At 49.7% G+C, this 19,179-nt stretch overlaps 1 protein-coding gene across 2 annotated transcripts in view; it reads left to right on the top strand.

Moving 5' to 3' along the window:
- Window positions 1-454: 454 nt before the first annotated feature.
- UBR4 (ubiquitin protein ligase E3 component n-recognin 4) overlaps window positions 455-19,179 on the top strand; it is a 92,161-nt gene continuing 73,436 nt past the window's right edge. Inside the window, exons 1-28 of one of the 2 annotated variants that reach the window (XM_040084719.2) lie at window positions 455-582; window positions 4,086-4,183; window positions 5,017-5,120; window positions 5,777-5,906; window positions 6,012-6,151; window positions 6,483-6,585; window positions 7,070-7,211; window positions 7,302-7,426; window positions 8,087-8,211; window positions 8,442-8,501; window positions 8,631-8,821; window positions 9,057-9,156; window positions 9,275-9,412; window positions 10,195-10,312; window positions 10,719-10,906; window positions 11,485-11,644; window positions 11,772-11,857; window positions 12,838-13,007; window positions 13,644-13,926; window positions 14,508-14,640; window positions 15,053-15,132; window positions 15,640-15,768; window positions 16,141-16,323; window positions 16,525-16,647; window positions 16,734-16,963; window positions 17,590-17,714; window positions 18,145-18,242; window positions 18,362-18,519. In XM_040084719.2, coding sequence (XP_039940653.1) covers window positions 542-582; window positions 4,086-4,183; window positions 5,017-5,120; window positions 5,777-5,906; window positions 6,012-6,151; window positions 6,483-6,585; window positions 7,070-7,211; window positions 7,302-7,426; window positions 8,087-8,211; window positions 8,442-8,501; window positions 8,631-8,821; window positions 9,057-9,156; window positions 9,275-9,412; window positions 10,195-10,312; window positions 10,719-10,906; window positions 11,485-11,644; window positions 11,772-11,857; window positions 12,838-13,007; window positions 13,644-13,926; window positions 14,508-14,640; window positions 15,053-15,132; window positions 15,640-15,768; window positions 16,141-16,323; window positions 16,525-16,647; window positions 16,734-16,963; window positions 17,590-17,714; window positions 18,145-18,242; window positions 18,362-18,519 — 3,761 coding nt within the window. In that variant the 5' untranslated portion in view covers window positions 455-541. The remainder of the gene's footprint in view (window positions 583-4,085; window positions 4,184-5,016; window positions 5,121-5,776; window positions 5,907-6,011; window positions 6,152-6,482; window positions 6,586-7,069; window positions 7,212-7,301; window positions 7,427-8,086; window positions 8,212-8,441; window positions 8,502-8,630; window positions 8,822-9,056; window positions 9,157-9,274; window positions 9,413-10,194; window positions 10,313-10,718; window positions 10,907-11,484; window positions 11,645-11,771; window positions 11,858-12,837; window positions 13,008-13,643; window positions 13,927-14,507; window positions 14,641-15,052; window positions 15,133-15,639; window positions 15,769-16,140; window positions 16,324-16,524; window positions 16,648-16,733; window positions 16,964-17,589; window positions 17,715-18,144; window positions 18,243-18,361; window positions 18,520-19,179) is intronic. The other variant, XM_058423343.1, reaches the window with a different exon arrangement.

Raw genomic sequence — 19,179 nt, 5'->3', positions numbered from 1 at the left:
TTTTATGCGACTACTTCAATGGGATTTTTAGGGCTATTTCAGTGGGTTTTGAGCCACATAAGTGAGGATTTTTAGCTGTTTAAGTGGGGATTTCTTTGGTATTTACGTGGGCGGGTTATTTCCCTATTTAAATGTTTTGGGGGACCCTTGAAGCGGGTACTTTTTTCGCTGTTCCGGTGGTTTTGGATGATTTTTGGATGATTTTCCGGGCCGCTCCGAGTCCTCCCCGCCCGGGGGCGGGCGCGGGGGCGGAGCGCGCTCAGGGCGCATGCGCGGGCCCCGCCCCGCCTTTCCCCGCGCCGCGCACGCGCCGCGCGCCAAAGTTGCTGACTCACGCAGTGCGCACGCGCCCGCGCCGCGGGCCAATGGGGCGGCGCGACGTTGCGCGGTCGCCGCCCCGCCGGCAGGGGGCGCTGTGCGCGCCGCGGCCCCCGGCCCAGCGCAGCCCAAGATGGCGGCGGGCGGCGCGGGGGCCGCGGCCGGGCCCGGCTGGGACGTGGCCGTGCGGCCGCTGCTCTCCGCGTCCTACTCGGCCTTCGACATGAAGGAGCTGCCGCAGCTGCTCGCCTCGGTCATCGAGAGGTGAGGGAGCGCCGGCGGGTGCCGCTCGGCTTCGCCCGCTCAAGGGGAGCGCTGGGGGTGCCGCTGCGGGAGCGGCTGAGGGGCGGCCCAGGCGGGGTCCGGCTCGGTGCCCTGTGCCCGGCTCGGTGCCCTGTGCCCGGCGGGGCAAAAGCTGGGGCTGCGGCTGCCCGGGCAAAGCCCGAGCTCCGTGCCCGGCTCCTCCCGCTGTCCTGGGGCCGGAGCTCTCGGAGGTGCCCTCGGGCCCCATAACGGGCTGAGGGTGCTCGCCCGGCCGCAGCACCTCGCACAGGCGCCCGCCGAGAGCTTTCGGGACTGTTCTTGCGGTTTTGCTTTTGTCCAGGCGTGTCACAGTTTGCCCGGTTGGGCCGTGAGAAGTGTTGTCTCACCGGGCTCTGGGGGGACCGGTCTTCCCTTTAAGTCTTTATCACTGCAATGCTTCTCCTATTTTAAGTCGAAATAAAGCAGAACCAAATCAAGTCTGCCTTGTCTAACCACACAGGTTGGAGTCACAGCATAAGAGCATAGCACCGCAGCTACTTAATTCAACTTACACCTTGTTTTATGGTCTAAAACACGAGATGTGAATGCCACAACATCGTGCTCAATTTTGGAGATATAATCCCAGCCACAATAAGTTGTTAGGAAACATAAAATAAACAGTACACTGAGGAAGACGATAAAATAAAGCCTTGTTTAATGTAGAATGGCTGAGTGTGCAGTGAATCCTTCAGATTCAAAGAGCTAATTGGAGGAGCTCTGTGCCTGCTCGCACAGAGCAGTTAGTTGTTCCCCCAGGAGCTGCACACTCGGTGTTGGTGGCTTTGGGCAGTTCTTTGGCCAGTCTTTGTTTTAGGGACCGTTCCAGTGTCACTTTCCCCCGAGCAGCTCTGCTGTCCCTGCGCCTAAAGTTCATTAGTGGAGTGTTTCATCAAACTGTCCCAGGGACACTCGAGTGGATCCACTTGGGCTCTGGGGCAGGGCTGTTTCCTCCTTTAGAGGCAAGGTTGGTTGTTTTCCGCTCAGGACAGCAGTTTGTCACCTTCAAGCAGCGCTGCCTGAGGTTGGAGTGGTGTGTCTTGTGGCCTGGCAGGGTTTGGGCTCTTGCAGGGTGGTACTTTTTGTTTCGTGCCTTGGCGCGGCGTGCTGAATGACAAAGGGATAAATTCCAACTTGTCCGTGTCTGGAGCTGTGCTTTTCTGTGCTGGACAAGAATCTATCTTTAGATTTCTCACTGAAAATCTTTTATGTGTTCAAGTTATTTTTGGAAGGCAGAAGTTAAGCTCTTGATGGTGTCAGCCAACCCCAAAGTGGCTGGATTTCCCCTCAAATAAATTTGATGCGACGACAGCTAAATCACCTGTATTATTCTTCCCAAAATAAATCGATAAACTCCTTTTTTTAACTACTCTGGTATTTCACTTGTGAGTTTAAGCATCACCAGGTTACTGGTATTCCTGTGTTAGCAGGTGTCTCCAGGAACTGACGGAAATGAAGGCCCTTGTTTGACATAAATGATGGAAATGCTGACTCGGGCAGGTGCAGACGGGGAGGAGCTCTGTGTCTGTGAAGTCACTCCAGGCTGGTTTTTGGGGAAGGGGTTTCCACAGGGGGAAGTGCAGCTGGAGCAGTCCCTCCTGAGGAGGAGGCTGCTCTGTGCCCACTGCCCCGAGGACAGGCTGTGCTCAGGGCTGGGGAGCAGAGCTGAGGCAGGAGCTGGGATTTGGTGCTGATTAACGTGGATAAGTGACAGAGGCTTCTCCTCAGCCTGAGCAGTGAGCTTCCATGGGAAACAAAACCCCTCTAAGCAACAAACCACGGTACAGAGGCTGAAAAGTCATTATTAAGTATCACTGCAAACTCAGAATAACGCTCTGGCACATCCCAGATTGAGCCGTTATCTCCTGTTGATGGTTATTTGCAAGGATTGATGATTATTCGACTGCTGCCTTCCACTTTGCATTATCATAACATCCACAGCGTGTTTTAGTAAAACCCAAAGCTCTCATTGCCCAGCCTCTATCTCGTGCTGCATTCTGCACCTCTGTTCTTTATACCCCGTGGGCACTGTGTGGTGCACAGCTTGACCTAGGCAGTAATTTAGGAGCTGTCAGCCTCTCCTCTACTCTGTTATTCCCAAATGGTTCTAATTTGTTCTCTTAACAATACTTACATGCATCTAGTGCTGCTGCCTTGCAGTTGGGCCTCAGAGGTCGGTGAGCAAAATGAATGTCTGAGAAGGAGAGAGCACAGGCTGCTTTGCATGTTCAGTCTCTGGGCTCCTTCCTCACCAGAGCAGTTCTGGCAGGAGAGGGTGAGGTGAGGCCTGAGGTGTTGGAACTCGCTTGTGTGACGCTGTTGAATATCTTCCGGTAAAGCCTCTCTCTTAATTTTCTAGTTTTCTATTTCTCTTTCAGCTTTTTAGGCAGACTAATAAAACCTCAGACCTAGGAAATCAAACTACAGAGCTGATGAGTATTTCTTTCTGCTCGTTGTTGTGGAGAAACGATTCCGTTCCAGAGTTGTTTCTGTTTCAGCTGCGCCTCCAGTTACAGCTGGAAACGGTGGCTTAGGGTGGAAAAAGGGAAGGTGATTAGGCATAAACTGGGCTTTGCTCAGGTCAGCAGGGAATGGTGAAATCGTGGCTGGAGCTGGGTACAGCCTGTGCCATGGACTGCTGCCCTCTGCTCCCACCTGCCCTCCAGGAATAACCTCAGTCCCGGAGCTGGAGAACCCGACCTGGCCGGGTTTGGAGAGGCAAACTGAAGCTGAGTCTAATCCTCTGTTCTTCCAGCTGGCTTGTTCACATCCCTGCACGAAAACGTGGAGGAAAGGAAATGATCATTTAGGAGGCAGACATGCACGTCCCTGTCTTGTCGAGGTAGAAGTAGGTGTGGAGGCAGGGCAGTTTGTGTTCTCAGTGTCTGTGGGGTGGGACACCTTTAAGGTGTCACCTCTGCCATCAAGGGCTGATCTCTGGGGCCAGTGAATGTAGCTGAGAAGCCTCAGGGACTCTGCCTTGCCTGCCCAAATCCCTCCCCAGCTGGTGGCAGGGGCTGTGCCTGTGCCTGCCGTGGTTCTGCAGCTGCCTGGTTTGATCCCTCTGATCTGCAGACTTGCACAAGCTCCATTTGCCTCGGTGCCACGATGGGAAGGGAATTCCTGCGCTCCAGGCCTGGCAAATCCTGCCAGCATTAGCAGAACACACAGTCCATGCTCTCTGGGCAGCTGAGTTTAGAACAACTTAAAGGTTAATGTGCCTCTGGCAGGGAGTGCAGCTGGTAGAGCCTGACCTGTTGATGCTGTGGAGGAGAAACACTGGCAGCACAATATTCCCTTGGATCTCCTGTGTGGGCAGTGATGCTGATGCCGTGATCCGGCTGCTGCTGGAGGACTCAGTCCTGGGGACACAAGGGTTGTGTTCCCAGAGCTGTCACCTCGCCTTGCCCCTGCCACTGGACACGTTGTGCTGGGGCTGGCTGACCTCTGTCCCCTTCTCGTTGCAGTGAATCTGAGATCCTGCACCATGACAAGCAGTACGAGCCTTTTTACTCCTCCTTCGTTGCACTTTCCACACACTACATCACTACTGTGTGTGGTCTCAGTAAGTGTTCCTTTGCTTCTTTTGCTCCTGTGTAACGACTGCATGCAGTAAAAGTTGATTTTTGTCTTTGTTTTCTGCCCTCTTGCTGAATCAGACTTTAGGGCCAGCATTGTTGGCTTTTATAGCATGAAATGTCAGCTCTGATGGAAGGGGAAGCTTGTTGATGGGAGAATTTGGCCACCACCGACTGGACAGCGGTGCCTTTTTGGCTGCTTATTCATTGACCTGATTCAATTTTGGTCAAGTGTTTAAATCAGTGATCAGGATTTTTAGATTATCCTTCAGCAGTTATAACACTGCCATCCCTGGAGATGTCCAAGGCTGGGTTGGATGGGGCTTGGAGCAACCTGATCTAGTGGAAGGTGTCCCTGGCCATGGCAGGGGGTGGGACTGGATGGGATTTAAGGTCCCTTCCAACCCAAACCATTCAGGGCTTCTGTAGTTACATTACTGTGTTGGAGTTAATGATGAAAACTTTGTGACTCAAAATATTTTCTGTTATTTTGGCTGACAATTTAGCAATTTCAACAAAAAACGGGCTTTGTGAGCTTGTTTCATGTCCTTCAGCACTTCTGTCAGCATTAAATAATGTTGCTGGGGAAACTGCTTTATCTGTCTGAATTCCCTCCTGGCAGAAGGAATTATCCTCACTTTGCTGACATTTCTTGGGTTACATTGTAATGAGACTGAGTTTATATTGCATCTGCGTTAGGCAGGAGGGACGGAGTGTGTACCCACACTGCAGAGCGTCCTGCTTTGTTGACAGCACTGGGAGCTTGCTACGCTGGGCTGTTTTCAGACTCACTCTGAGTACAAGGATCTGCTTTTTTCAGTACCCAGAAACCAGTTGCAGTCAGTGGCAGCTGCGTGTAAAGTCCTGATTGAATTCTCCCTGCTGCGGCTTGAGAACCCAGACGAAGCATGTGCTGTTTCACAGGTGAGCACAGGTTTGGACCTCCTGGGCCAGCCTCAGCGTGAGAATGGGCTTTGGGTTCTGATTCTGAGATATCTGCTCTAACACTGAACTCATAAAGCTAAATTAGTGAAGCACTTAAAATATTTAAGGTGTACACTTTGGTAGACTCTGATTCCTGCTGAACCTTCCCTCTGCATACTGTACTCACAGTCAAAGCTTGCTCACAACTCGAAATAACGGTGACCTGAAGCTTTGCTTAATTCACTTCCAGTTTCCTACACTCTGGTTTTGTGCAACAACCTGGATCACAGCTTTCTGTTGTGTTTTTGAAGATGTTTTTCTCGCCTGCTTGTATTTCTGTCTTGTGGGAAAGCGTAAATACATTTGAAAGAGGGAAGGCCTGTGAGGAGTGTTCCCGTAACGCAGTGTGTCACAGCAGAGAGAGCTTTTCCAGGTGTTTTCCACAGGAAGCACAGGCAGTGTCAGTGCCCTGGATTACCTGCACTCAGGGATGTGTCTCCATCCTCAGGGGAGATCAGAGTGGCTCAGAACGGTTGCAGTGGCCTCACCGGCTGAAGCTGCATGACTCTAAATCCACCTGCTTAGAGTAAACGATACGGAGGAGGGATTGGACTCAAGAGAGTTTAGATGACACTTGATGTCTCTGTTTTCTGTAGAAACACCTCATTCTGCTGATCAAGGGGCTGTGCACGGGCTGCAGCCGCCTGGACCGGACGGAAATCATCACCTTCACAGCGATGATGAAATCAGCCAAGCTGCCTCAGACCGTCAAAACCCTCTCTGATGGTAGGGAGGGGGCTTCAGCTGTGTGTGTGTCACTGCAGCACTGGAGTTAGGCACGGAAAATCTGAGGTTTGCTGTCTGAAATGGGGGTTTGTTTTCTCCCTGCAGTTGAGGACCAGAAGGAATTGGCCTCCCCGGTGAGCCCGGAGCTGAGACAGAAGGAAGTGCAGATGAACTTCCTCAACCAATTGACATCAGTCTTTAACCCCAGAGTCTCGTCGTCGCCATCAATCACAACAGAGACACAGGTAAAAAACCTCTAAAACAGAAACAGTCCGAGTTTCAACATTATCAACCCAGTGCAGGGAGAGACAGAGGGCTCTAAGTGCTACTTCTTGATCCAGGTGTAAAGAGAACCTTTCTTAAGTACATGGATCCTGCTTGCCTGGGATAAATGGCAAACAACCACATTCTGTTTGTGCTATACTGGATTTGTTTCCTCATGGAATGCAAGGTTCAGTGACATCCATGGCTCTTTGGAGTTGTGCTGCTGATACACCTTGCTTCTGTGTAGAGACTTAGAGAAATAACGTGTGTTTTTAGTGCCTCCGTAATATATTTAGTGTGTGCTTGCTTTAGGTGGAAGGAGAGAGCGAGGATCAAGCTGCCACAGATCAAACCTCTGCAACAAAGACCAAGAGCATATTCATTGCTCAGAATGTGGCCAGCCTGCAAGAACTTGGTGAGAATCAGCTTTCTTCTAGCTTGGGGCCAAAAAAATACTGGGAAAATGTGTCTCCAGTGTTACATCTCTGAGTGGGAAGAAACTCTCTGACCTAAAGGGTTCCCTGAGTTTCCTGGTGATTGCCAAGGGAGGTCGTGGCTGGAACGGGGTTTTCATTGCAGAGCTCAGTGTGTTTGTGTTTGGAGGGGTAAATTAGGTGGACAGTGTGAAATACCTAATGGGGTGGATTGCTGAATCGTGATTTGGGGTCATCAAGCCCCCACCAGCTGGACCTGGTGTGCCCCATAACGTGGACACAGAGCTTTGTGACACCCATTTCCGAGTGCGGGCTGCAACCTCGAGCAGCTGCTGTTAGAAAGCTCTCTTTATCCTATTGCCCCGTCTCCGATGGCGTTTTCTCACCACCGAGAGCAATTAAGTCAATTACCGAGCGCCGTTAGCGCCGAGCCGGTGACACAGCCCTGCTGCTGCGGTTTGGCAGGTGGCTCCGAGAAGCTGCTGCGCGTGTGCCTGAACCTGCCCTACTTCCTGCGCTACATCAACCGCTTCCAGGACGCCGTGTCCGCCAACTCCTTCTTCATCATGCCGGCCACGGTGGCCGACGCCACGGCCGTGCGCAACGGGTCAGTGCCGGCCCTGCTTGGGGCACCTCCGTGTGCCCGGGGAGGGCAGCGTGCTGCCGGGGCAGCGCTCAGCCCGTGTCCTGCCCGCAGGTTCCACTCGCTGGTGATCGATGTCACCATGGCTCTGGATACGCTGTCCCTGCCCGTGCTGGAGCCCCTGACACCCACGCGTCTCCAGGACGTGACTGTTCTCGCTCTCAGCTGTCTCTATGCGGGTGAGTGGATCTCTGGTGGTTGTTTTTTGGGGCTTTTGGCTGCGCTTTGTTAGCTGCGTGCGGTGGGGGCTCAGCCCATGGAGTAGGCTTCGTTTCTCGTGGATTTGAAGCTCTGCGGCGCAGCGCGGTGATGGGGTTAATGTTGAAGTTGTTGCTGATGCCTTCTGCCGTTGTTCCTGTCAGTGTCGAAGAAAAAGACTGAGTGACTCAACGTTTTCTTAGCAGCCTGTAATTTCTGCTGTTTCTTTTTATATTCAGAGGATAATATATTTTTACTTTAGGCTTCAGCTTAATTTGTTAGAGCCCCAGATTAGCCTTGTTTCCCAGGAGGGGTTTGAGCACACCAGAATCCTGAGTGTTTAATTGGTACGGGGGACACTTTAAGGAGATGTGGCACTCGAGTCTGAGGATTGCCTTAAAACTGGTATTGAATGACATGGTAAAACATTACCTCCTCTAACTGCTCCCACGTGTTTCTGTAGGGTAAAACTTCTCTCTTTTGAGGGCACTAAAGACTTTTTAATCTTTCGCTGCAATACTGAGCATTCCCTGCTCCATCAAGTTGATGGACGTGTTCCATACCACTTGTCTTAATGTGCTAAATAGGAACATTTTGTCCCAAGACTGCCTCTTCCTAAGAATGCTCTTGTTTTCCCCGAGGTGTGAGCGTGGCCACCTGCATGGCCATCCTGCACGTGGGCAGCACCCAACAGGTACGAACCGGCTCGACGAGCTCCAAAGAAGAAGATTATGAAAACGATGCTGCTACTATTGTACAGAAATGTGTAAGTGAACGACGCAGTGTTCATTCTTTTCCTCCTCAGCAAGCGAAGAGCGCAGAATTTGTGTTTGTTTGCTGTGCGATACGCAGCTATGATTTTGGGCCATTGCCACTGCTGGTAAGGGAGTTAAAGGGGTGGCTAGTTGTAGAGGGTAAAATACAATTGCATTTGGAGTTTTTGTTTTTGTTGCTGTCTGGTGGGGTGCCTTACCGTGGTTTTGGCTTTATTTGCAGCTTGAAATCTATGAGATGATTGGACAGGCCATCAGCAGTTCACGCCGTGCAGGGGGGGAGGTAAGATTTCCATCTCAGGGAGCTTTTCCATCCTTTTTGTGCTGGTGCACTTTGGCATTTGGATTGATGGTGTTTTGTCTTTTTTGGTGCTTTTCTCTCCCCCCTTCCCCGTGACTTTTGGCACGATAGCATTATCAGAACTTCCAGCTGCTCGGGGCTTGGTGCTTGCTGAACAGCCTCTTCCTCATCTTGAACCTCAGCCCCACGGCCTTGGCTGATAAGGGGAAGGAGAAGGATCCCTTGGCTGCTCTTCGCGTCAGAGACATCATTGCTCGCACTAAGGAGGGCGTGGGGTCTCCCAAGCTGGGACCTGGGAAAGGGTACGTGACACCCCTGCAGGAAGCATTGCCCAGGGCTCTGAGCAGCCCCAGCAAGCAGCTGCTGCAGGGTCTTGCTGCTCTGGTGACATTTTATCTCTCTTTGCAATTCAAGTCCCGAGTCTCGGAAAGTAGAGGAGTTGTTGTCTCCAGTTTAGCAAAGCTGTCGCTTTATTTAGTATTTATTAATTTATTATTTTCCTCCTGAGGTGATGTTCTGTCCTTTCTGTTTCTGCAGGCATCAAGGGTTTGGGGTGCTGTCAGTGGTGCTGGCAAATCATGCCATCAAATTGCTGTCATCTCTTTTCCAAGATCTGCAAGTGGAGGCGTTGCACAAGGTATTCAGGTGGCAGGGACATTGTTCTGAGACATTCTCCCTTCTCCACTGGAATTCCTTCTATTGGAATTCTACCAATTTCTCTTTCTTTCAATTCAATTTGAAATTGTGTCCTCCAGGGCTGGGAGAGCGACGGCCCTCCAGCAGTGCTGGATATCATGGCCCAGAGCACGTCCATCCAGAGGATCCAGCGGCTCACAGACTCTGTGCCACTCACTAATCTGCTGTTGACTCTGCTCTCCACTTCCTACAGAAAGGTAGGAACTGGCACACAGCTAGAGAACTGCTGGAGCTGAGCTACTCCAGATTGTCATCACTTAACGCACTGGGGCTGTGCTGAGAACATAGAATTCTTCATTCAAAAGTCAGCCTTTCTCCGTTCTCCTTTCTCCGTTCTCCTTTCTCCGTTCTCCTTTCTCTTTCCTCCTTCCTCCTTTCTCCTTCCTCCTTTCTCCTTCCTCCTTTCTCCTTCCTCCTTTCTCCTTCCTCCTTTCTCCTTCCTCCTTTCTCCTTCCTCCTTTCTCCTTCCTCCTTTCTCCTTCCTCCTTTCTCCTTCCTCCTTTCTCCTTCCTCCTTTCTCCTTCCTCCTTTCTCCTTCCTCCTTTCTCCTTCCTCCTTTCTCCTTCCTCCTTTCTCCTTCCTCCTTTCTCCTTCCTCCTTTCTCCTTCCCCCTTTCTCCTTTCTCCTTCCTCCTTCCTCCTTCCTCCTTCCTCCTTCCTCCTTCCTCTGATGTAAATCTGACAAACTTGTGCTAATGGAAGTGCATTTTTTTTTTGTAACTTCAGTGGGAAGGTGAAAAGACTGCATTGGTAACAGGTGATTTTATATTAGAACTGTTGTTTCAAATGTTGCTTACAAGCTTGGCGTAGATTGTTTATTTTCAACCATCCCGTGTAATTTTTAGTACAACTTAAGCCTTGAAAAACTGTTAATAGACTAGTTGAGACAAATTTGCTAGAAGAAAATGAAAAGGTGTGTCTTATTTCCCAATTACTATCTTTCATAATCCTAACATTTTCCTGGTTCTGCTGTTCTTTAGGCCTGTGTCCTGCAGCGCCAGAGGAAGGGCTCCATGAGCAGCGATGCCAGTGCCTCCACTGACTCCAACACTTACTACGAGGATGACTTCAGCAGCACTGAGGAGGACAGCAGCCAAGGTAACACAGTTTGCAGCAGCTCGGGATTTTACACTGCTTTTCACATTTAATGGGAACCTGGCTACTGTGCTCAGACTGTGACTTGTAACACTGAATATACAGAGCAGTTTGTAAGGTCTGTGTGGCAGAAGCAGTGCTGACTGCACTCTTGTGCAAACTGAAGCCTGGGTGGCTGGGATTTGACAGCATTTGCTTTAGAGGAGAGTGGAAATAATTTCTCTATGTAAATTCCTGCTGGACCTCTGTGGAAGGGCTTTGCCTTGTGTTTTGGACAGAAGAAATGAAGATAGCAGACACCTTGAGGCTGCTCAGTGAAATTCTGTTTTAGGCCCTTCTCAGGCTGGGTAGTTTTGTGAGGTATTTGCTTATAACAGGATGGGTTTGTTGTTCCTGCCCTGTGTGCTAGATGACGACAGTGAACCGATCCTGGGGCAATGGTTTGAAGAGACAATCTCTCCCAGCAAAGAGAAAGTGGCTCCACCGCCTCCTCCTCCACCCCCTCCTTTGGAGAGCTCCCCGAGGGTGAAGAGCCCCAACAAGCAGAGTGCTGGGGAGAACGGGAACATCCTGGCCAGCCGCAAGGACCCCGAGCTGGTACGGCCAGAGCTCGGCCCGGGGCAGCTCCTCTCCCTGTCCCTCTCCCTGTCCCTCTCCCTGTCCCTCTCCCTGTCCCACTCCATGTCCCTCTCCGTGTCCCTCTCCCTGTCCCTCTCCCTGTCCCTCTCCCTGTCCCTCTCCCTGTCCCACTCCCTGTCCCACTCCCTGTCCCTCTCCCTGTCCCTCTCCCTGTCCCTCTCCCTGTCCCTCTCCCTGTTCCTCTCCCTGTCCCTCTCCCTTTCCCTCTCCCTCTCCGTTGTCTCTGTTTCGGTTACAGAGGGAGAGGGAAGATGGGGGCAGAGCTGCAAGTGACAGTGACTTGCTGATAGAATGCTTTTAGCTCCAACCCTGTTGGGTAAAGACAAAAATAAATACTGTAGTGAAGTTGGAGGCCTCCAGCCTTCTCAGAGAGTTCTGGAATCAGTCCTGGTCCAGACTACAGTGCAAGGAGCTGGATTGCCATCAGGGAGGGGAGGTTTAAGGGACTCGATTTATTGTGCTGGTGGTTTAGTTTTTGTTTAATGTTGTCCTTCTGCCTTTATTGCTTCTATAGCGTGTTTCTCTTTTCTTTTCAGTTTTTGAGCCTAGCTTCAAACATTTTGAACTTTATCACTTCTTCTATGCTGAACTCCAGGAATAACTTCATCCGCAACTACCTGAGCGTGTCCCTGTCAGAGCAGCACATGGCCACGCTGGCCAGCATCATCAAGGAGGTGGACAAGGATGGCCTGAAGGGTGAGTGAGCAAACCTCTCTGGTAGAGCTGTACAGCTCAGAGCTGTCTCTTTTTTTTTAGTTTTGTGTCAGAGTTTTAAATACTGGAGAGCACAGGTACCGAGTGGCTTTCGATCCTTGTCTTACAGGCACGTCAGATGAGGAGTTTGCTGCTGCTCTGTATCACTTCAACCATTCCTTGGTGACCTCAGATCTTCAGTCCCCTGCCCTGCAGGTGAGCTGGGATTGGATGCACAAATAAAATGAAGAAGTGTTGGTGTCTGTTTGTGCCTCAATGGGCTCTCTGCACCTTGAGCAGTGTGTTGGTTGTTCCGTTTGGCCCTGAGTATATTCTGCAAAAAGAGGTTGGAATATTTTGAGTGCTGTGATTTGAATGACCTTTGCAGTCATCCAGCACCAAACATCCTGCACAGTGCAAAGTTAACATCTGGAATTCAGACTAATCCGCTGGCCTTTGAAGGTGATGAAAGCTGAGAAGGAAATGAGTTTGTGTATTTTGTCTTGGAGAGTTGCCTCTGTCCATGAGTTTATCAAGAGACATTCCTACAGATTTGCTCTGCTGTCACGACTGATGCCAAAAGGCCTTAGAATTTCTCAGGAGAGAATCAAATTAATCCTTTTACTTTAATGTCCTAACTTTGTAGCCTCTGGGTTTCTTTACTGGGTCATGAGCTGACCTGACTTAACCCTGTCATGGAGGTTACAAACCTGCTTCACTCGTCACTGAATTCACCCCCTGTGCTTTGTGGACTGTTTTCTACTGTACTTAAAACACTCTGTTGTTTGTTAATTTTTAAAAGCAGTTGGGCTTTTCATCAATCTGCCTTTTTACCACATTTGAAAGGAAGCAAATATTGCTGTGATCAGTCAAAGGGCTCTCCTTGCAGATTCACAGATACTGCACACAGTAGCACAGTCTCTCCTGCTCTGATATTGCAGTGAATGAGAAAAGCTCATTAATGCCATTTTTTCTGCATTGATGTTGAGATTTTGTTGTGTTTAGGTGGCAGAGTGACAGCATTGAGTGTCCCTCAGTAGCTCTGCCCTGTATCTGAGACAGGAGAGGCATTGCTGTGCGAGCAGAGCTGAGAGCCTCGCTGTGTATTGTCATCTCTATGCTCAGATCATACTTTTCATTAATTAAAGCGTCAGACAGGACTTGCCTCCTTCCAACAAGCCCCTCTTTTGTTCCAGAACACACTTCTCCAGCAGCTGGGAGTCGCCCCTTTTTCTGAAGGTCCGTGGCCTCTCTACATCCACCCTCAAAGTTTGTCGGTGCTGTCCCGACTCCTCCTGATTTGGCAGCATAAAGCCAGTGCCCAGGGAGATCCTGACGTTCCAGAATGCCTTAAAGTGTGGGAAAGGTGAGATCATTTTTTGCTGAGCTGTAAATCAGTCCCCTCTTACCTCTCTCATTTGCCGTCACGTGAAATTCTCCGTTCCGAGTGTGCGTGTTCCCTGGTCTGGGATCCGCGTGGTGCTGGGAGGAGCCGAGGGTCAGTCTGCTGTGCTGGGGAATCCTTCACCAGAGCCCAGCAAATGAGAGCTGCCCTCAGGAGTTAGGGGGCAGGAGGCTGAGTTGCAGCAGGGCTGGCTGTAAAAAGGGAAGGAGAATCTCTTATTTCGCAGCGGGTTTCTGGTAGGTCCTGGTAGGGTGGTGCTGAGATTGTTCCTCTCTCCATTATGGCTTTAGGTGGTTTAAAGCTCTAATGAAGAGCCTTTCCCTGTTTGGGAACAGGTTTGAATCATCCCTTCTCCATTTGAATGATTGTTCCTGTTTTCCACTAGATATAATTGCAGCTGATTTAATTTCTGTAGGTTTTACTGGTCACACAGTCTCATTCCAATACATAATGTAGTGAACATTTGTGAAATAGCCAGTATTAGAACAGTAAGCAGAAAAATATAATTACTTCTAGTAATAGTTAAAAGAGATTTTAAAGAGGGATCTAAGAGGAGAACTAAACTTGCCAAACTTCCTCTCCTGATTTGTTTGCCAGGTTTGTGGGCACCCTGAAGCAAAACGCCTTGCAGGGGACTCTCCCCAGTGACACAGAAGATCTGAACGTGGAGCATCTCCAGCTGCTGCTGCTCATTTTCCACAATTTCTCAGAGAGGGGCCGCAGATCCATCATGATGCTCTGTATCCAGACCATTGTGGAGCTGACAGCAAACATGGAGACCCAGCAGTGTTCAGTGCCTCTTATCGTGGCGCGGCTGCTGCTGGTGTTTGACTACCTGCTCCACCAGTACTCCAAGGCCCCCGTGTACCTGTTTGAGCAGGTGAGATTTACACAGCTGGATATTAAATTGGTCACCCAGCAGGAATCTGTAGTGGGCAATCATTTGGGGTGTTCTTCCCACGACCCTTGTGAGTAAATCAGTTTTGATGTTGTTACCAAACTCGGGAGTCCAAGGAACGATTAATTATCGTGGCTGGTTCCTAGCGGCACGTTCAGTTGGAGTGTAAATTCCTGATGTGTCTTAATAAATCCTAGTAAGGACAGGATGATTGTCCCACCATATCTTTAAAATATTGAGTATTTGGCTGATTATTTCATGAATACCTTTTGTACTTTTTTGCTTTAATGTTTCACCATGGAGGTTTTTGGCAGTGTCCTTATTAATGGGATGGAGATGGTGCTTTGTGCCTGGCTTTTCCAGCTGTGGGAAGTTTGGCCATGGATTTAAACTGCTCAGCCCAGAATAAAAAACCTTCAGGGAGGGTCCAGGGCTTCCTCCAGAAGAGTGGATGAATAAGACTGTTTCTATTTTGTGTTTCTGTCTCTGTGGGGTGGTTTTCTCCCTATCCCTCGGTGCCATGGGTGCCATGGGTGGGTTTTTGTTTGGTTTTTCTAACTCAGGTACAATATAATTTGCTGACTCCCCCCATTGGCTGGGTGAGTGGATCCCAGGACAGCAGCAGGCGAACGTCTGTCCCGCTTTATCATGGCTTTAAAGAAGTGGAAGAAAACTGGACCAAACACTGCTCATCAGGTAAGAAACAAAATGTGGGGCATTTTTCATTCCAAGATTTGCTTTTATAAATAAATGAGAGCCTTTTCTGTGCCTTGGTTTGGGCAGCTTTTCCTGCTTTTAATAGTCATAGTTAGAGTAGGTAAAAGCACACCTAATAATTCAAGAATTGTTTTATTAAACAAAATTCAAGGATGTTCCCTTCTAGGAGTATGCAACAAGTGATTAAAAAGAAGGATGTGTTTATTTTGCCAGGATTTGTAGGAGTAGGAAAGCTTTGGCTGCCTGTAGCACAGGTTAGAGCACCTGTAGTGTGTCGTGGAGCTGGCCTGGAACCTGGCGGTGGTCTGTGGGGGTGGAGGAGAGAATCCAGCACAACGTGGCCTGTTTTAAACTGCCACTTGGAAGGTTATTTTTTGTTCTCACATTCCAGACTCTGCTCCACAGCCCAGGTTCTACTGCATCCTGTCTCCAGAAGCTTCTGAGGATGATCTGAACCGTCTGGATAGCACGGTATGGCACTGCTGGTGGAGGCTTTCTGGAGGGCCATGGGGGTTTGCCAGGTGCCAGGGAAAACAAACAACAGGGAAAGACTTGATTGAAAAGAGGGACCAGGAATCTTTCACGAAGTGAAGAAAAGAGGAGTGGGCAGATAAGATAACGTGGGATTCCTTCTTACCTCTAGTTGAATGTCAGTGCAGGCACTGTGAAAAGTGTGTGAAGATCTGTTGTAGTACTTGCAGGAGTGCTTGGGGTTCAGATAAAAGACACGTGGCATTAGAATTTTGTTCTCATCACTTTACTCCAGGTTCTCCCTGGGTTTTGTTTCCTCAATAAATTTGTTGCCATCGGGGTTATGGGCTCTCTCTCCTGCCTGCTCCTTATCCCCAGTCCAGTGATCCTAAGTCCCAACAGAACCTCTACCTGAAGTTTATTTTGCAAGTTTATTTTTATTTTTGGGCTGTGGGTATTCTGAATGCTTAAAGAGCTTTTCTAAGCAAGATTTGTCGTCTCCTGCAGGTTTGTGACGTCCTTTTCTCCAGGGCTACGAAGTACGATGAGCTCTACACAGCCCTCACCTCCTTACTGGCTGCTGGCTCCCAGTTTGATACGCTCAGGAGGAGGGAGAACAAAAATGTCACTGCACTGGTAAGACTGTTCTGCTGCCTGTGTTGAAGAAAAACGAGTTTTCAAACTTAATGTTTTCAGGCAAAGTACTTAACCAAAGTAGTTTGGACTGTGCTTGGAGTAATGAGGAACATAAAAATCTCCTGACTAACCATAGTGTTTGTGCTGGCTGCACATCTCTTGAGCTTTTTATGATTAAACAGGAGAAAATACTATAATTTTTTCTTTTCTCAGTCCTGTGTTGCGTATTTTATTGTTTAACATGATAGTCCAGGGTGTGTTCATCTGATTTGGCACATCTGCAGGAGTGTGGAGTGCCCGAGGAGACATTTGCTGTAGTGATGGGAACTGCAGTCTTTCCGTGCTGACTTTTCCAACTCTTCCCCCGTTCAGGAAGCCTGTGCCCTTCAGTACTACTTCCTGATCCTGTGGCGGATCCTGGGGATTTTGCCTCCTTCCAAAAGCTACATGCACCATTTGGCCATGAACACCCCCGAGATGAGTGACTGTGACCTCCTGCACACCCTGCGCTGGTCCTCCCGCCTGCAGATCCCGTCCTACCTCGCGTGGATCAAGGTGCAGCCTCCTGGGGTGGTGACAGTGGCAATGGCACAGTGACAGTGGCAGTGACACAGTGACAGTGGCAGTGACACAGTGACAGTGGTGCTGACTGCACCTGGGATTTCTTTTGGGGAAAACTTGTGCCTGCCTTCTCTAACCTGGTTCATTGCGGAGCGCCGTCCCAAGTGTGATGGATCTGTGTTTTGGCATTTGTAGGATCACCTTATCAAGCAGGGCATGAAGGCTGAGCACGCTGCTCCTCTCATCGAGCTGACCTCCAGCAAGTGCATCTCAGTGAAATACGATGTGGAAATAGCAGAGGAATACTTTGCTCGACAGGTGAGGCGTGGGAGCGCAGCTGGGCGTACAAACCCCTGCTGCTGTGGGGTGATCTGCACTCACTCTTCCATCTTCTGTAATTTCAGATCTCTTCTTTCTGTGCTGTCGACTGCACAACCATTCTCCAGCTGCACGAAGTCCCCAGTTTACAGTCCATTTACACCCTTGATGCTGCAATCTCCAAGATCCAGGTTTCTCTAGATGAGCACTTTTCCAAGTTAGCTGCAGAAACGGATCCTCACAAATCCTCAGAGATAACCAAGAACCTCCTCCCTGCTACGCTGCAGCTCATTGACACTTATGCTACTTTTACCAGGTACACTCCTTGGGATTTCCAGCAGGACTGCAATTTCCTGCTGTGCTTTGGGCTTTCTCTGCATTCTGTGTGTTGTTTCCTTAGAAGTGCCTGGCAGTTTTATAGTCCAGAGTAATAATTTTGTCCTTTAGAGGGTCCATTGCTTTGAAAGGAGAATAACAAGTAGCTTCTCAAGCCATGCATGGGACTTTGTTGTTTCTGAGTAGCCTCCTTGTCTGATCTTCCAGGCTTCCTTGCAAGTTTGCAAAACCAGCTTTTCCTCCAAAGATAAAGCCACCCTCTAGGATAGTGCTACTTAAGGTTATTTCTCTGGGATAATGCTGAGGCTGTCAGACCATCAAGAAAGGAGGAGGGGGGTTTAATTCTTACATTAAAAAAAAATCTAAATTCTTCTAAACTCTCGTTAGAACCTGTGTAGAAGGAAGCAAAAGTAAATCAGCTTTTTCTTTTTGGGCACTTCTCCTGGTAAGTAGCTTAGAGGGGATAAAAGCCCAGAACTCCCTTAGTGCTGCGAGGTGAAGTGTGGGGCAGAACTTCAGAAGTTTGTGTTTTATCTGTCGCTCCATGGACACACTTAGCTCTGAGCTGCAGAGCCGGTTCCTGAGGTGAATCCCCTCCACCTGCAGATCCTACTTGCTGCGGAGCCTGTCGGAGGAGGGTTCCCCGGACAGCAAACCCTGCGAGGAGAAGCTGCGGGGCTACGCCGCCGTGCTGGCCATCGGCTCCGGCCGCTGCAAGTCCAACACTCTGGGTGAGGGCCAGGGCGCTGCTGGGCCTCGGGGTGCCTCCCTCCAGGGCTGGATCTTTCCAGTTTCAGTATCAATTCCAAAGTGGTCTCTGCTGTTCAAACGAGTGAGTTGTGCTGCTGGCAGCACGCTGCAGAGTCTCTTCAGTGCTCTGCCAACTGAAACAGTTGGGCAAACCTTGAAAGGATCAGTTTCTGGTGGGCTCCTCTGGATTAGTGAAGTGTTTCTACAACCATATTGAACCTTGTGGAATGGAATAACGGGGAGCTATGAAATGTTGGTATGCGGAAGACTTCTCTGAGTTAGTATTCGTGCCATGTATTCTGCAGTTTTAGTGAAGTGACAGAAACTGGGATGCTCTTAAAAACTTAGGGATGATTTTGACTTGTAGACCTGTGAGTTTATTCAGTGCCTGATTGTTCTGTGGAACTGCAGGTCCGACCCTTGTCCAGAACTTGCCATCAGCTGTGCAGACCCTGTGTGAATCCTGGAACAATATCCACACCAACGAGTTCCCCAACATCGGCTCGTGGGTGAGTCCAGCCTGGGGTCCTGCTGCGGCGCGAGAGCAGCTGCAGTGGGGGCAGCGCGTGTCCCTGTCCCACATCCAGGGCTCTGACGTGTGTGTGTGTGTGTGTCTGTCCCTCCCCAGCGCAACGCCTTTGCCAACGACACCATCCCTGCAGAGAGCTACATCAGCGCCGTGCAGGCCGCCCACCTGGGCACCCTGTGCAGCCAGAGCCTGCCCCTGGCAGCCTCCCTCAAGCACACCCTGCTGTCCCTGGTCAGGCTCACCGGGGATCTCATCGTGTAAGTCAGGCCTTGTGCTGCGGTGCGTTCCGCAGCTGCTGGCTGCTTTGGTCTGTGTCCTCCAGGCCGTGTCTGTGCAGCACTCAGTGACCTGGTGCTGCTTCTGACATAAACCTTCCAGTCCACGGTTCCAGATACCAAATGAATGGCAGACTGTCTTTCTGTCTTCTGTGGTATCTCCTAAAGTCAGGCTCCCTGGGGGAAACCTTCTGGTCAAGTATGGACTCGAAGAAACTGGGATACAAACTGACACAACCCGGATCTAACTAATTCATTTGTGTTTTGTTGTCATTTGCTTGTGTGGAGTTGTTAATGCATAAGGAAAAGTGAAATGCCAGTTTTTTTTCCCAGGGACTTAATCTAAAATACTCTGAAACCAAAAAGTAGTTGTTGACGCTGCAGACAAGCCACAATATATGACAGTGGAACTGTCTAGGCAGATGTTGTAACTGTATACATGCAAAAATAATGTGCAGAATTTTCCAAAGAGTGGCTGTTTTCTGAGAAAATGATTTAGCCAGTGTTTTCATCCCACCTTTCCCAAAAGGGTTCCCTCACTGACTTCCATCCAGAGCGGTGCCTCACTTAATGTGAGTTCTGGTTTCCAGTAGGCGTGAGCTGTGACACGTCACGCAGAGAATTAACTTGTGTCCTTTTCTT

Source organism: Hirundo rustica, chromosome 22, assembly GCF_015227805.2.
Source record: "Hirundo rustica isolate bHirRus1 chromosome 22, bHirRus1.pri.v3, whole genome shotgun sequence".
Classification (NCBI taxonomy): Eukaryota; Metazoa; Chordata; class Aves; order Passeriformes; family Hirundinidae; genus Hirundo; species Hirundo rustica.
This window is presented reverse-complemented; position numbering and strand designations above follow the sequence as displayed.